This window comes from Cheilinus undulatus, linkage group 23 (assembly GCF_018320785.1).
Source record: "Cheilinus undulatus linkage group 23, ASM1832078v1, whole genome shotgun sequence".
Classification (NCBI taxonomy): Eukaryota; Metazoa; Chordata; class Actinopteri; order Labriformes; family Labridae; genus Cheilinus; species Cheilinus undulatus.
The window spans coordinates 13516398-13533486 of record NC_054887.1 but is presented as its reverse complement, the minus strand read 5'-3'; the positions used below and the strand labels follow the sequence as shown (position 1 = coordinate 13533486).

The 17089-nt window shown below is 40.0% G+C and overlaps 2 protein-coding genes across 2 annotated transcripts in view; one reads left to right on the top strand and one right to left on the bottom strand.

Annotated features, from left to right (window-relative positions):
* Positions 1–17089, top strand: part of cog5 (component of oligomeric golgi complex 5) — a 69869-nt gene that overhangs the window by 7893 nt on the left and 44887 nt on the right. The window lies entirely within an intron of this gene.
* LOC121505296 (G-protein coupled receptor 22-like) lies at positions 5949–15838 on the bottom strand. Its single transcript, XM_041780465.1, has 4 exons — positions 15523–15838; positions 9897–10041; positions 9540–9686; positions 5949–7780 (listed from the first exon to the last, which is right to left on the bottom strand). Exons 2-4 carry the CDS (start codon positions 10017–10019, stop codon positions 6728–6730), a joined length of 1323 nt encoding a protein of 440 aa, XP_041636399.1. The 5' UTR covers positions 10020–10041; positions 15523–15838; the 3' UTR covers positions 5949–6727.

The following is a 17089-nucleotide window of genomic DNA, read 5'->3' as shown; positions in this document are numbered from 1 at the left end:
CATGTTTCTATATCCATTTATTTCTGATGTCTTCTTATTTATCTATGAAACAGTTGGCTCTTATAAAGCTCTGCAGCTACATATCTGGACACTGCACATCAGTTTGCATCTTTTTTGTATGTGCAATTTTTTTTAACAAAAATCATGGTGTGGCCCCCTGTACATTTTGCTTTAACAATGCAGTTTTGGGCATTCAGATACCGGGTGACTCCACTTTACACTGTGCATTCATTCTCTGGGTTAAAAACCGTCTTCAGTGACGACCTGATATCAGAACTCACTGTCCGTCCTCTTATCCAAACAACAGCCCATACGTCATCTCTTTGGCTCTTTTACAGTGGCTTGGTGTGCATAGTGAAGCTGCTGGCAGAGTGGTTTTTGGCCAATTAACCATGAGCTAAGAGGCTAGTGGGGCCTCTTTTCTCTTTGCTTTTCTCCATCATTTTGTCTTAAAAATTCCTTTAAAGGGCACGCTGACATACTATTTAGCTAATAAATCCAATTAACCATGAGCTTAGAGGCTAGTGGTGCCTCTTTAACAGCTTTTCTCAATCATTTTGTCATATGCTTCTAAGGACACGTGACATACTATTTAGCTTATAAATCAATCCATCAAAACGGTATTGCCTCAAACTGACACACTATTGAAAACTTTTGAAGATTTATTATTTTTTTTTATCACTAGTTTGCAATGCAAGCTTTGGCTTCTGGTTATATGCTATTGCATTTTAAATAGTGACAAAAAGACAGATTTTCTGGGTATAGAATAAAATGCTTCAAAAGATTTCTGATAATGCGTACATTTGAACTAACATTGTTTTATGGCCTATTTCTTCTCTTTTCTTTTTTTTTTTTTTTTTCTTTTTACCAAAAACTCACTAAATTCTGAGGAGAAACTGTACCCACCTATACAGCCTAGCTTCCTGGCTAGAACAACCAGCAAGCTCTCCTTACAGAAGCAATGCTCACTGAAATTGCTGGAGCTACTACTACTGCTATGTACTTCATACGGCTCAACTTCAAAAATGCTGGAATCTCCCTCTAACCCTTTTAGACTGGCATTGTTGTATACAAGAAGAAAGACACTTGTTTTTCCCCTGAAAGCCCTCCATTGTGCCATTCTAATGGTGCTATCCATGCCTTAGTAGCTCTTCCATAATGCTTTGTAGTGAACCTGGAGCTTGACCGACTTTCTGGGGCCTTTAAAGATTAAATCCACACTAGTAACTACGACATTGAACGTCTTTTTATCCATTTATAATCTATTTTGCTAACGTTTCGGCAGTTAGCAGCTAGTGCTGCTGCGATATTGTCTGTTTGTATCCCAGAATGCATTGTGATGGGCTGTGATAACCAATGGCAGGCTTTTTTGTCGTTATGTCATGCTTTGCCGAAAAGTGCATGTGCACATATTTAGAAACAGAAGACTTATAATAAAGAGAAAGAGACACAGAGAGGCTGTGATGTGTCCCTCAGAGTCACCACAGACAGGATCTGCTTTGGATAATGAGTAAAATTCCCAAAAGCACAAGGACTTTTGTAAAAATGTGAATATTTTGAAGACTTTTTGTCACAGAATGATTATTTGTAACTTTTGGGTCCAAAGAGATGGGAGACTACATATGTGCAAAAAAACACGCTTAGTCATTAATATTTACTGTGTTTACCTTTAACAGAAAAAATGCTTTTTTTAACACCCTGGTTGTCCTAAAAAAAAAAAAAAGGTATTTAGCACTTACCTGTGCCCCACAGGTACTGTCATATTGTGTCATTGCTTTGGTTAAGAGCCCCCCTGTGGTGAAATTTTACATTATGTGAAATGAACTTATGAACTTATCAGGCTTTCTCTTCCCCCTTCTTCACAGACTTTCACTCACATGGTCAGAATTATCGTCTGACTATGGCTATGGAGGTTCAGGAGACTGTATGACCTTCTGGTGTCAGCGCAGGAAAAGTGATATTGATGCTTTGCGTGTGGCTGCCATCGGTTATCTGTCTCTCATATGACCCTCAGTTATCAAAAAGCATTAAGTGCGACAGAGCAGGTTCACAAGGACAAGTGTTTTTAGAAACCTGTGCCCGCTAGTGTGCGACCACTTCAGCAACCACACATAAACACACAGAGGCTTGCACACATTCCTTTGGCTGTGGAGAGCGTTTGAATGGGCTCAGTGTCCTCGCTGTTCTCCAGCACAACAATCTCTTAAAGGTGATACGGTGTTGACCTCTGCTCTCTACCAGCTGCTTATTGTCCAGCAATGTCAACAATTTATCAAGCGCTCTCTGGCTTTTCTATATACTTATGGGACATGAGTGGGGTTAAACAGGATCATCTTAAGAGTAGTCTAACTCCTCTCTCCTTGTCCCTGATGTGGTCTTTGCACAGTAAAGCCTTTGTACAAGTAGAAGTAAGAGGTTCACATTATTAAGTGTACCTCTGGTTAAGGGCTGTTTTTGTGCTATAGCATGGCTTTGTGGGTGTAGGGATGGAGATGGAAGCCGGTTCCATAAGAGCCTGGTTCTGCTTTTTTTCACAGCCCAAAAATCAATAATTTTTTTAGCTTACTGATACTGCTATCACGTCTCGTGGGTTCTGTGACGCAACCTCATCTTAGCTTATCACTGGTGCAAAAATAAACCTCAGCTCTCAGGAAGCACATCCGCATTAAGCGTCAGATTAAACCAAAGCACAGTACTTTCAACTGTTGGCCATTGGCTTATATTTCTTAGGGGGGCTACACACTAGACCAGCGGTTTTCAAAATTTTTGCCCAAGCCATACCTTGGAGGGTTGGGGGCGAGACATGGTCTGTTCTGACGTTGTCAAAGGCTATGTTCACACTTGAGGTAAAAGTGAATCATATCTGATTTTTGTTTTGGACAATATTTACAGAACACTGAACCTGATATTTTCATATCACATGAAGGCCACTTTCAGGTGTGGTACTTAATGAGATATACAGTGCATTCAGAAAGTATTCAGACCTCATTCACTTTTTTCACTTTTTAGGACCCTCTAAGAGCTGATCGCCAGGCCACACTGAGTGATTGGGGTAAAAGGGTTTTAGTAAGAGAGGTGACCAGGACCCTGTTGGTCCGACTGAGCTCCAGAGATCCTGTGTGGAAATGGGGCAAAGTTCCAGAAGGACAACCATCACTGCAGACATACACCTATCTGGGTTTTATGGCAGAGTGACTAGATGGTAGTCTCTTCTAAGTGAAAACCACATGAAAGCCCTCTTGGAATAAAAGAAAAAAACTCAGACTGAAAGCCAAGTGAGCTTTCATGCGTTCTGCACTGAGGAGAGGCTTCCGTCTAGCCACTCTTCCATAAAACTCAGAACAATGGAGAGCTCAATCAGAGGGACCATTGAGGGACGTCTTGGTCACCTCTTTTACTAAGGCCCTTTTCCCCCGATCACTCAGTTTGGCCAGACAGCCAGCTCTTAGAAGAGTACTGGTTATATCAATCAAAATTTTTTAAGAATTCAGTTTTCCTTTCGTCATTAAGGGGTACTGAGTTTAGTTTAATGAGAACAAAAATGTCTTTTTTTCTGCTGTAGCATCAGGCTGCAACATTTAATACATATGAGGTGTTAAACCTCATAAGTATTTGGGGTGAGGCTTTTAAACAAGCAAAACTTGAGGGGTTGTGTCGTAACTGACCTGTTTTGGGAAAGAACTTGGAAAGGAATGGCCAAATTGACTACAAAAGGATGTGACTGTATTGGCAAATAAAAGTAAAAATCATTATAGTGAAAGACTTTAATCAACATAGTGGTCGTGGTCGGATCACTTGGCCAGTTTATGAGCTGGACTGTATTTTAGGGAATGAACCCAGCAGTCAGTTCGGTTCAGCTGCAAAGGGCCGTGACCTGTTCACACTGCATCCTACACGTGGCCCATATCAATGTCAACTTTTATTTCTAAAGCACCAATTCATATCCAAAGTTATCTCAAGACACATAACAAAGAGGGCAGGTCTAGAGCCTACTCTTTAGCCGTGTTTCCATCAGGGGATCTGGTTTGATTCAGTTCGGTTTGGTATGGTTTGGTACGCTAAACCCCAAAATAGTTTGTGTTTCCACAGACACCCGTGCTCTCACTTGGGTGGGCGGGGCTGTGGAAGCATGCATGTAAAGTCACAGACAGCGCGAGTCAGCTGTTCCAGCTGCAGAGTTATAGAAAGGATGAGTGACAGAAATCAGTCAGGAATAAACATTAAACAGCTTTATTTCAGCTGAAAGTGCTTTAAAAAAAACTACATCTTAATGATGTTAACCGCTGTCATTAAAGATCCTCAGCTGATGGAATACGTGTATAGAGATGGTTTGAGTCGTAACACTACGTTAATATGTGAATATATCTAGTCTAGAACAGTTTATACGACAAAATATGAAAGTTTAGAGCTGTACTGTGAGAATTCGCCGCATTAAAAATAAAGTTAAAGTTCAGCTGGAGTTAAAATCAACCTAGATTAAGTCAGAAATCTGGGGTGCGCTGATCTCGTTTAATAGTCTGCAGTCTGAAGTTTTACGAGCCCCTTAAACAACCACAGAGCGATGTTTTCACAGGTTATCTAACGTAAGACGTAGATTAATAACTAGTTACTGATGAGAATGAACTGTTCAAAGTCTTCGTATTCACAAAACTTACGCATTAATTTAGTTTCTCATCCATTGCGGATGGATCAGGCTGATGTGAGCCTTCAGGTTCTGCTTTGTGTTCTTAAAATCATCCAGATAAACGTCGTGAAACTTGATTTGTGGCCAGACATCAATATCCATAGACTAGGAAACAGTTTGGATCTCCATCGAGTCCAAATATTTCCCATTTAGGCAGATATTGGTCCATTTTTCTCCTGTTTTCGCCCGCGTCTCACAGCGCAGACTTCCGTCTTAGAAGCCCGGAGGCGAGCAGCTGAGTCGCGCCAACGTGACGTCAGTGCAGCCCCTATTGTTGTGTGTGTAGCTCCACCTTTTTGGTACGGTTAGGTAAGATTGGCACCCCTATGGAAGGGTGCCAAAAAATGGGACGGTACGGTTCGCTTTTTTGGGACCCTTTCTCTATGGTTAGTCCCACACCGAACTGAACCGAACTGCTCGGTGGAAATGACCTATTTGATGTATTATGAAGACCCAACGCTGATCAACATGAGCTCAGCTCAAACCAAGAGATGGGGCCCTCCCCAGTTGTGATTTGTTAGTATTTATATGTGTACTGGTTTAGTAACGTTGGTGCTAGCACACGTTCTGGCCACAGTTACTTTATTTTGGAGCTGAATTGTATTAAATTGGATTCTGATGTTGAAATCATGTATTCGTCCCATCTTTTTTGTCAAAATTTGTCACTTTTCTTAAATTTTTCATATTTGAGCCCTTTTTGCCTCTGTTTACCCTGCTTTGCCAATTTAAACACATTTTCCCCCCACACTCTTTACCCTCTTTTTATCCATTTTTCTGCTAGTTTTTGCCACTTTTTCTACTTATTTTTAATCTTTAATCCATTTGTTGTGTACTGCCTAGGGTTGCCTCTGTTTACCCATTATGACACTATTAACCCCCTTTTCTGCCCATTTTTGCCAATTATAACCACATTTCGTCATCATTTACTCTTCCCAGAAAGCTTTTAGTCTCCCACTGACTTTCAACACAGTTTTTCCCTGTCAAGGTATTGATTCAGGCACCATTCTGGCACCAGCACTGTATAAGAGGTATCGATTTAGCACTGGTATTGGAGTAAATCAGAGAAAAAAACATGATTTTGCTGTCTTCCATGGGCCCCCTATGTGGCTGGGCCCCAGGAAGCCCCCCCCCAGATGGCAGCCTTGCTTGCCCAGTGACAGCCGCAATTGTCTCCTTAAAACATTTACTGTGCAGACCTATTCCAGAGAAGTGCATTAAGAGGAAAAATCACTGATAAAGTAGAAATGTCTTCTTTTACCCGGTCATACTTTAATGATAAGATCATTTTCTTATAAAGACCCTCTCTAAACACAGAGGGACCTTAGTTTGCACACAGCTGTGCTTCATTTCTTCCCTACATGGCAGAACAAATGCAGAGGATCTTTTTTAGGAAAGTGAAGAAGAAACCAAACTCAACAAACAAATTTTTGACCCCTGCTCATCTTTGGTCCCCTTGTCATAATCCAAACAGAAAGCAGGAGAGCAGCACAATACTGACACATATTACATCTTTGGTTGTTTATTACAAATGGTGACAAACAATATCAACCTTAAACTGTACAGACATTTTTTTTCTTCTTATGCTAACCAGAGAACAACAACGGCGCTGCTTAGGTTATTAATTATGACTAAATTGTCCTTGATAGCACTCTACAACATCCTACGATAATTAGTAATAAATAAACCTCTTTGTTTGACACATTTCTTCAACCAAGGATGAATATAAATGCAAAACAAATTCAGCTGATATGAATATAAATGCAAAACAAATCTGGAAGTTTCCCTTTTTTAAATCTGATGTTTTAAGGAGGCTTTTTAGCTTTTTAGTCCTCTGATTTCAGGAAGTAGATCCTCATGTTTTTAGTAAGCTGCCCAGGATTTATGTACTCAATATATTAATCTCAGTGTTTATTCCATTATCATAGTTAGAATTCTTCCATGTTTTCACTTTCTGTTTCTGTATTTGCATGAAAACTCCCTCATCCATTTCACTGGATTCAGCGACAGGAATCCGACTTTGCTGTACATATTTAAATATTTACACTACTCTGCATCCTGTGAGCACAGACACTTTTGTCGTGCTTCTGTATCCTCGAAAGTGACCTTCTTGTTCCTCCGGGGGTCAATCCACGAGTTATGGATTACCACATTGTTCGGCGTTGGGTCGGCTTCGACCACAGAAACCACCCTCTTCTTCATTTTACTTTTCAAAACCTTCTGGAACTTCTGCCGAGTGAAGGCGTAGAGGAGCGGGTGGAAAATAGTGGTTCCATAAGCCATCACTAGGAAGCCCAGGCGGAGCCGCACAGTTAAATCGCTGGGCCCGGTGCTGAGGATGATGGTGTTAAGAACAGTAATTGGAGTCCAGCAAAGAAGAAAAGTAGAGATGATAAGGAGAGACATCCTGAAGACTCGCTTCTGCCGCTCTCGCCTCTCTCGATGACGCTTCACAGCTCGTCTCAGCGCGATTATCACTGAGACTGACGCTCGCATACCCAAAGGAGCACTCCCTCCTGCCCGGACTCCTGTGCTACTCTGCGAGGCGTCCGTCGACTCTGCTTGTGTCGCAGTGCTTAAGGAGATAGTGTTTTTACTCTTTTGCTTCTTTTTGGGTAAGTTGTGCTGAAAACGAGTCCCAATGCGGATGTTCAGTGCCTGAAGGATCTTATAATAAGTCACCAACATCACCACGGCTGTGAAAAAGAAGATAGGAATCTGTGCAAGCAGGTGATAGTACAAACCCAGCTCAGTGTAGTACTCGTTCGTATGAGTGACTGCAACCACTACTGTCTGGTTCACAAGGTCCGAGGCAGGGCCAATAAAGAAGCCGACTTCCATGAAGGGAACAAGGAAACTGAAAACTGACAGAGCCCAAATGGACCCCAGTAAAGCCACAGCTCGTCCCATTGTTAGCACACGGTTAGCCGGCCGTACAGAGATGTCGTAGCGATCCACAGTGATGGCAAGGACTGTGGCAGCAGTGGCTACACTTGCAAAGGACACACAGGCCTCATGGAAACAGCAGATCATGGCGGTCTCCGCCTCCAAAGGAAGAAGAACGACCACAGCTGTCATGGGGATGCAGCATACACAGACCTGGAAAAAGATGGAAATTCAGGAATCATTTAGAAAACAGTAAACTATTTTCTATTTAACTTGACAAGAATTTAGCCATGAAAACATCAAGTTGGGTTTGTCGATGTTTAAAAAATTATTTTAACTGACACCAAGAGATACCAATGTAAAAAATTTCAGTTCAGACCTGAACTTCAGTCCTAATTAAACAATTAACGGATAAACAAAAAACTTGACAATATGCCAATATTTACAGCTCACATAGGCCAATATTGACAGGCAGTATAGGCTAATATTAAAAGCTCATATAGGCTTATATTTACAATCAGAATAGGCCAGCATTTACAGCTGATGTAGACTAATATCGACAGCTGATAGAAAGTGATATTTACAGCTCATATAGGGTGATATTTATAACCGATATAGACTGCTATTGACTGGCAATAGAGACTTATATTTACAGTTGATATAGGGCAATATTCATAGCTGATGAAGATTGACATTCATGGCTGATATAGGCTGTTATTCACAGTCAATATAGGCCAATATTTACAGCCAATGTAGGCCTGTATTTACATTCAATATAGGCCCATATTCACTGCTGATTTGGGCAATTTTTAAAGCTCGTACAAACTGATGTTTAGGGCTGATAAAGGCTGATCTTTACAGCTGTAATAGGGAAATTTTTACAGTCAGTATAGTTCTAAATTTAAACACTTTATTATTGGCTGATATTTTCTAACGATGTTCCTAAGCGTCTATTTCCCTATTCGGCTAAACGCTCATTTACATTTCGTCCGACTACTTTAAAGAAGAGAAAACCCCTAGATAACAGTCAAATTCCTCAAAGGGTCTTTGTATCAGAGGATGTGATGTTAGCCTGATATACTCTCTACAGCGTGGCTAGCATTAAAAGCTAGCGCCGCCCGCCTTCATTCCTTTTTGCAGATTAATATTGTGCTTTGACATTTGGCCTCTTTTCACTTCGGATGAGCAGTTATGACTTCAACCCTCGACAGCCTACTTACCAGTTTATTTCCATTTACTACTTTAGAAAACTATTGCAGTCTTCCTACTACACGCTTACATCCGATGAAGTGCCAGAGAGGAAGGCAGCGGCCATTGGCTGAAGCTACTGCGGTATCTAGTGGCGGGAGGTTCATTACGGTTTAAAAGAGCATTATAGACTGGGATTTCAAGCCCATATTCATAAAAACTGATAGGTAATTAGATTAACCGACTAGTAAATCCCATGCCGACTAATTTACTGTCAGTATAGGCTGATATTTATAACTTATGTAGACTGATATTTATAACTTATATAGACTGATATTTATAACTAATATAGGCTAATATTTGTAACTTAAATAGACTGATATTTACAGCTGATACTGGCTGGTATCTACATTCAGCATAGGCCGATATTTGCAGCTGATATAGGCTGATATTTACAGTCAATATAGGCCAATATTTAGATCTTACACTAGCTGATATGTACAGCAGATATAGGCTGACATTTACAGCAGTAACAGGCAGGTATTTACACCTAATAAAGGCTTATATTTTCTGCGGATCCAGGGTTTTAAAAACAGTTGATACAAGCTAATATTTGCAGATGATAAATGCTATTTACTGTCAACATAGGCTGATGATAACAACCAATACAGGCTGATACTTGAAGCCAACCCAGGCATATACATATGCATCTAATACTGCCTGAAGTTTACATTGGATATAGAAGGACATTTACAACTGATATTGGCAGAAATCTTCATCTCACCAGCACATCCACCACGTGCAGGTTCATGGTGATGATGTTGGAGACGGAGCTGACGAGGTTCTGCTTCATGCAGTAGAGGACGAGCACTGTGAGGTTGGAGCTCAAGCCCAGAACTATCTCCAAAAGTAGGAAGCCTGTGAGAGAGACCTGCAGAAAAACGTGACATTTAATGATATTCATACTAGACCTAAACACAGTGCTATCTCATGCATAATTTGTTTTCAATATCAAAAACTCATTAATGGGCTGAGCCAGCGTTATGAAAACAAGCACACATCTGAAATATCATGCTTTCCTGTGCGGATCGATTTGATTAGAAAAGCAGTCATACATGTGCATTTGATTCTGCAGCATTACCTGGAAGCTGATTGGGTAGACGGCCTCCGAGGAGGTCATGTCATGGTCGTAGGGATCAGCAGTGTCAAGCACCGTCATGTTGCTCATGGTGGCTGCAGAGATTGGCATTAGGGATGTGTGCATTCTCCCGATGAGAGGAAGAGGCCTGGAGAGCAGTTGAAACAAAATGAATATGATTTGGACAACATTTTATTTCTAGCAGATCATTTTTAAAAGATTTGTGAAGCTGTTTGCAGTGCATACAGTCTTGGGTAAAAGTGAGGGTTATGAAATAGAGATGCTGCTGATAATTTTGCATTCACCTCATGACTGTTCTGTCCTAAGAATACTCTTACTAAAGGGAGATTACAGTAGTATACAGTGTTCCCATGCAACAGTTTTTATGCTCATCTTCAATCTGTGTATGAAAATATCTGACTCGAAATCCTTCAAATGTGAGAAATTTCTTTCTCCCCAGAAATAAAGCCTATGGATGGTTTAATTTTTTTTATCAATAGCGCCACCTACTGCTTGACATGTTGACTCCTAATACACACATGAAAGTAGAGGATGGAAACAACATAACTTTGTTTTCTTTAGCCAGATTTCTAAATAAGTGTGCAAATTTCGACACATTTGGATGAACACTCCAAAGCACTGAGATGTTGGAGCCCTTTAGAATAGTTTTATTCGCCACATTTTCAATCAAGGAATTTATTGTTAATGCCACTGACAAGCTCAGATTGTAATTGTAATTGACCAATTGCAGTGTCTACTGAGGTTAGGGGTGGGACAACAGCTCAACAGGGGCCGTCTGCTTTAATTCTGACTTGTTACTTTAGCTATTTTAGGAATAAAGTAGAACACTCTGAACAGATTTAAATGAGGGTACGGTGTCTTTTCTTATGGTATCATACCTTTTGATGTCGTTTCTTAGGGCATTGTATCTTCTGGTGTCTTTTCTTGTCTTATATTGTTGTATCTTATGGTATTGTACCTTATGTTTTTGTCTGATGGTGTCATATCTTTTGGCATTTTATCTTCTGGTTCTGATCTGATCTTCTGGTGTGGTATCTTATGGTATCTTGTCTTACGGCGTCTTATGTTATGGTGTCGTATGTTATGGTATCAAATCATAGCTTATGGTGTTGTATCTTATGGTATCATACCATATCCTGTGTTTCTCTGCTGATACTCACTGACTTCTGCCTCATTCAGTTGATAATTTGTGTCTCTGTGTGACTACGGTGTTTTAAATATGTAGTTTGGATCCAAAATATTATATGTCAAGTTAGTAGCAGACTGGGAACTTCTACGTTCTGTGAGGTAGAATTACTCTTGTGTTACTGTAGTCTTGCAGTCTTTCAAAGAGCAATACCTCACCTTATTCTGCCTCAGAAAATGATCTTAACTCCATAAAGATCTCACTCCTTATTCCTATGATATTTTTAGACACTTAGACTAACATTATCTATATATCTGTTCTCAAAACCAGTATTTTGTTGGGGCTGTTCAGCCCATATCTAAAGTTTTGTAGCAGAATAGAGGGTACAGAAATGACAAGAAAGCCAGATGTAATCAGTTTATCGTTCATGGTCACTTTTAATCAATTTGTAAAGAACTGCCTAGGATGTCCTTCATGTAAGTGACCTCCATGTCTGTTTTGATTTGAACAAGAAATTTGCTTCCAAGAGATGATTTGGGCATCACAAAGAAACTGTACATCATCATACCAAGTGCAGGTTTTAAGAGGGACTTTTCCCTCATTATCTTGGTGTACCATGAAAATACCACGCATTTTTACATGAAGACTAAGATTCATGAGGATGTAAAAGTTTTCCATGATAACTTTCCCTTGGATGAAATCTTGAAGCAGATTTTTTTTCCCTAAAGTTCTCATTCTAACTGATGTTTAAACTCTAAGGTTGTCAGACCCCTTGAAAAATACCCCCTTTGTATTTTTGACATGGTGGATATTGGTTTTTCCAAGAGTACAGGAACCTAACCACGTAACAGGACTCATGACTAAAGAAGTTGTTCCCTACTTCAGAGCCAAATTTGATTATGAGCATGGTAGACAGTTGTGTATTTGAAGCACTTAAGTGAATAGCGTATAGGGTAAATCGCATTAAACATTAAGGATTGGATTTCAAAGAGCAGACATGAACCTGAAGCTACTAACAGTATTGACCACATTATAATCTACTGCAGTGTTAAGGCTAAATAGAGAAATAACACTGTATTTTTTTTTGTTTGAGAAGGGTTTGTGTTATTTGGGAAAATCAAACAATATTGAAACCTGTTTGATACCACAGCCTAGACAGTCAATATTTGGCAATTTTAGTTTTTTAATCCTCAAAGATTGGATACAAAGTCCCAAGCACATGCAAAAAAGCAACATTTTTGTATTTTGAAGCTTTTAAAATATTTTATACTATTAAATACTTTGAATCGATCAATTCTCTATTAATTTAAAGATTGGTAGTATCAAAGAGTACAGAAACCTCATAATCACGAGGGAAAGAGCTCTGTGGAAATCACACAAATATGTTGGCAGCACTTGGAAAAGTGGAATAAACTGGCAAGAGGGGAGGGTTTCCACTCAGATCTACCTCCTTTTCCAAATTTGGCCCATGTTTTTGTAGAATGTACAGTCATGTGCATGAGTTTTAGGTATGGGGAGTGCTAAGAATTCAACAAGGGTCCAAATTTTCCACAACCTGGAAGTGGGTCATCCAGAGTCAAGCTTGACAAATGTCGACACACACGTGTCACTCAGAAACCAAGGGTCACGGTTGATGGCATCTGTTTTGTCTGGGTTTTCTCACGCCTGGTGATACACCAGAAGACTGCCAGTGGTTTTCAGGTTCTGGGGACATTCACAGTACGACCAGGGTCTCGTGGCAACTGTACTTCCTTCCTGACTGTACCCTAGGCTGTGCTTCCTTACCACATCCACCCCTTACTGTGCCTCAAACATGTGGACATTGCTTTTTTCAACAGAGTATTTCCCCATTCCCCTGCTAAAATGCAAGGACATCCAGAGCACAACCAGGGTTGTGTCAATCCTCCTTCCCGTGGTGCCTAGATTTTGGCCCAAACATGCCTAAAAGTTAAGAACAGTACTGTATATAGTGTGCAGAAGTTTTCCCGCATTTTTTAGTTATTAAAAAAAAAATTGCAAACTGTTGGATGCCTAGGTTTTCTTTTTGTTGCAGAGTATCAGTCATCAGTGTCATTTGACTTTTACTCTAAAATAAATACTTCTATAAAACCTTCATCCCTCACCAGTTCCTTTCATTTCTCCAAATGTTGCCTACCTAGTTGTGCATTATTGTCAGGGCTGTCTCTCAAGTTTTGGTTATAAATGTGACAAAAGATCATGAGATCATGAAGAAAAAAAACCGTCAAGCATTACGTGTCTTGGGCCTTTTTAGTAATGATGTCTTTGAATAAAATCAAACGAGTAAAATAATACTTTCCCATTCAGCCTAAACACTTTAAACAGATCAGTGGTTCTCACCTGGTCAAGCTCCAGGACCCACCACCAAATTTTTAATGAGACATCGTGACCCAACTAATCAGATATTTTTCCAACTAATCAGATTCATTTAATAAATTTTATGCTTTTCTGGACCTCCAACAGAATGAAACATGACAAATGGTACAAATAAAACCTTTTTAAAAGCATGTGAAAGACTTTTCACGCAATTATTTTTGCTCCGTTGCTCCGTTTTGTCCGTTGGAAGTTCCTTTGCTACCCACTTCTGGGTTCTGTGTCACTAGTTGAGAATGACTAAAACAGATGATCTTGTGGTTAGTAAGCATATTTGGTCCTTTATCATTATAATGATTTGGTTTCAAAGAGCATTTATATTTAATATCAAAAGATATTTGTACCTGTTCGATAGCACCACAACAAAAATAGAATTCCTGAAAACCCATTATTGGATAATTTTTTTTTATATTTAAAAAGTTCTGGTAAAAATCCTGCACACTGTCTGAACTGTACAAATACATCTGCAACATTTGGGTGGAAACCCTTGCTCCTTGCCAGTTCCACCCACTTTTGAAATGTTGCTAACCTTTTTGTGCAACTAAGCCACTTTTCACTGTCTTTTGGTTAAAACCTGACTTAAGGTCATGATGTTTCTGTTATTTGTGATACCACCAATCTTGCTACTATAATTGGAAGCCTGTCTGTCTGTGTTGATTTTCACACCACATCATTTCTTCAGTTGTCCTTGATACCTTTTAGAAGACTTCTTGGGCGTACTGGTTAAAAACTTCCCCTCTGCTGTGATGTGATTTTAGAATGTTATTGCATCTTAGTGCCAACAGAGGGCACCAGAGTAAGATACAAAGCGTGGGTGCTTAGTGTTGTGAATTAGCACCTGTACTTAAACACTCAAACAATGCATCTGGTTTGTCCAATGTAATTGTGATGTCCACGTCAAATAAACAATAAATAAATAAATGTGGCAGAACTGCGCAAGCTGGCGCAGGACTGTAACTTTGGTGATTCATGACAATAATGTTGAGCAATTGTTTGATCCGAGGCATAAATGAAGACAGGATAGAGTGGAGGCTGCTGTCGAAGCATGGACCGACTTTTGAAAACGCACTCAAGTTTGCATAAGCAATAGAGGCAGCAAACAGAGACGATGTGGATTTACATGGCGTGAAGGAACCTGGTAGGTGGAGCACAGTGGCAGGGTCAGTGGACAAGGTCAGCGACACATGACCAAAGCCCCAGCTGGGCATTAGAAAATGCTACAGATGTGGTGGAGAAAACCACCTGACCAAGGACTGCAGGTTTGCCTATGAAAAGTGTCACAACTGTGGGAAAGTGAAACAAAACAGGGGGTAAAGAAGATACTACACAGAATAAAGGGGAGACAAAGAAGTATGAAAAGAGAGCTAATTTCATACAAGAGGAAGGGGGGGATAGTAAGAATGAGGAAGTTTTCACTATCAAAGGTCTTCACACACTGGGTCTGTTTAACGCAACATAAACTACATAAATGTAAAAGATACTGTCTCACCCATTATACCATTTGAAAGTACATTGATATATCTGAAAAACACAATATATTGACAGATTTTTTTATGCCTTTATTATAGAGGAGGACAGAATTGGGAGCAGGGAATGATATGTGAAAAAGAAGCAATAAGTTGGACTAAGCCTGCCCATTAGGCACAACCTAACCACTAGGCCATTTGTCTGCAAGTTTGGATAATTATAAACAAAATCAAGATATATTATGTATCGCTATTAAGCTAAAGATTATTGAGATGTGAATTTTAATATATGTCAGCCAGCCCTACTCCACTGTGTGCCTCAGTGTCAAGGTGTATAGATGGACAGCAGTGAGCAGGATTTTCTATCAGTGACATTGTCAGAGCTCTTTTGGTCGCAGCATACTGGAACATTTAGCAAAAATTACAGGGACTGGAGTTTATATTTGTTTATAAAAACCTTCCAGGATTACATGTTAGGAAAATCTGTCCTGCAAATGACCCATTTTAAAGTCCTGCCTTGTAAGCCCACAATAACCAAATGCAAGAATTCCAGAAAACATTGTTTATGGGCCTTGGTTTTCTTAAAGAAAAACAAGTGCAGGGGGGATCTGAGGTTGAAACTCACCACTCCCTCTCAGCAGTGTCCTCTCCAGCTCAGCAGCAACCAAAGCAGCTATAAGGAAATTGTTTGAGCATCCAAAACTGTCCCCCCATCCATCTTCTGCCTGTTAAAGAGTCAAGATAATCCAGTATCCGTTAGTAGCATTCTTCTTGTGAATATATCCAAATGTGACGGGTGAAAAGAAGCAATAAGCTTAGGAGAAACTGGCTCAGCTTATTGGAATGGAAAAGTCTGTTTGTGAAACACAGAAAGACACCCACCCCTCGTTGGGGGGCATGTGCTTTGTAACATCAGTGCAGTGCTCTAAGATCAATGCTTTCATTCATACACAGCTCTGTCTCTTCATTGTCCTCCGTTGTGCTTGGACCATTGCCTCCAGTCTCATCCCCGCCTGAAAATGATGCCACAGCCAGAACAATCCTTCTCTCTAAACTACTCAGTGCTTTCCAGGTATTATCCGTCTTTCACACCCGTCGCTTCATCATCACGATGACAGTAAGAGTCCTCGTTGCCCTGATGTTAAACCGTGTAACGTCATATGCCAGAGGAAAATGACAGCCAAAGTGGAGGTGATGGAACAGAGGAGAGGTTGTGTGGTTTCTCCCCTTGAATCAGCCAATCAAATCCAAAGATCAGAGGTCATGCAGGGTCCTTAGAGACCACTTAAAGTGACTGATCCATTGACTGTTTGACATTCCTCGCCTTTTTACTCCCGCTTCATCCTTCAAGGACTTGAGGATGGGAATTGATTGAAGCAGTGAATGATGTTTTTCTTTCCTTCATAATTATCATCTTCAGCTCCTCATCATCATCAATTTCTTTTGGTCCCTCTGTCCTGGATCCTGGAGAGGGAAAGGACAGAAGACTTTAGTTAGAGCCAGGCCAAAGATCACACCAAAATTATTGATTATAATTCTTGCAAAGATCAAACCAGACTAAAACCTGTTTTTAGACCAGGGCAACAGAAATAGAAGTCTTTGACACCTGACTGTGGCATTTTTAACTATTAAAACTTGCAGACACACAGCTTAAGTAGCACAGAACCATTGACAAGGTTTCTTGTCCAAATGTTCTATCCTCATAAACACCACGTGTTTCAAACTGATCCAATTTCCATTATTCACTGATTTGTGGTATCAGAAAGTACAGTAAATTCATGATTTTCAGTCAGATATTTTACCTTAAGAGACAGAAAAGTGGCCAAATTGCACAGAAATGTGGACAATAATTGTGACAGTGAATAGAACTGGTGCAGAGCAAAGTGTTTCAAGGAGCATTTATATTACTGGTTAAAACTTAATGATATTAATACCTGTTTGGTACCACAGCCACTTAAAAAGAACTCCTGCTCTTCTCTAATGTGGCCTTTTCCCATACAGACCTCCAGTTGGCACCCAAGAAGCCACACATCCTTGAGCTTCTAATTTTCAAAGGATCCCTCCTGGTCATATTGTGTGTTATTTTTGGTTATTTATATTTTTTCTTTCACATTAAATCAAGAGGAAATACTTCTAATTTTCAAAAATAAAGATCACTTCTGGGAAGCTTGTGAGCTCCTAACTTTGCTTGC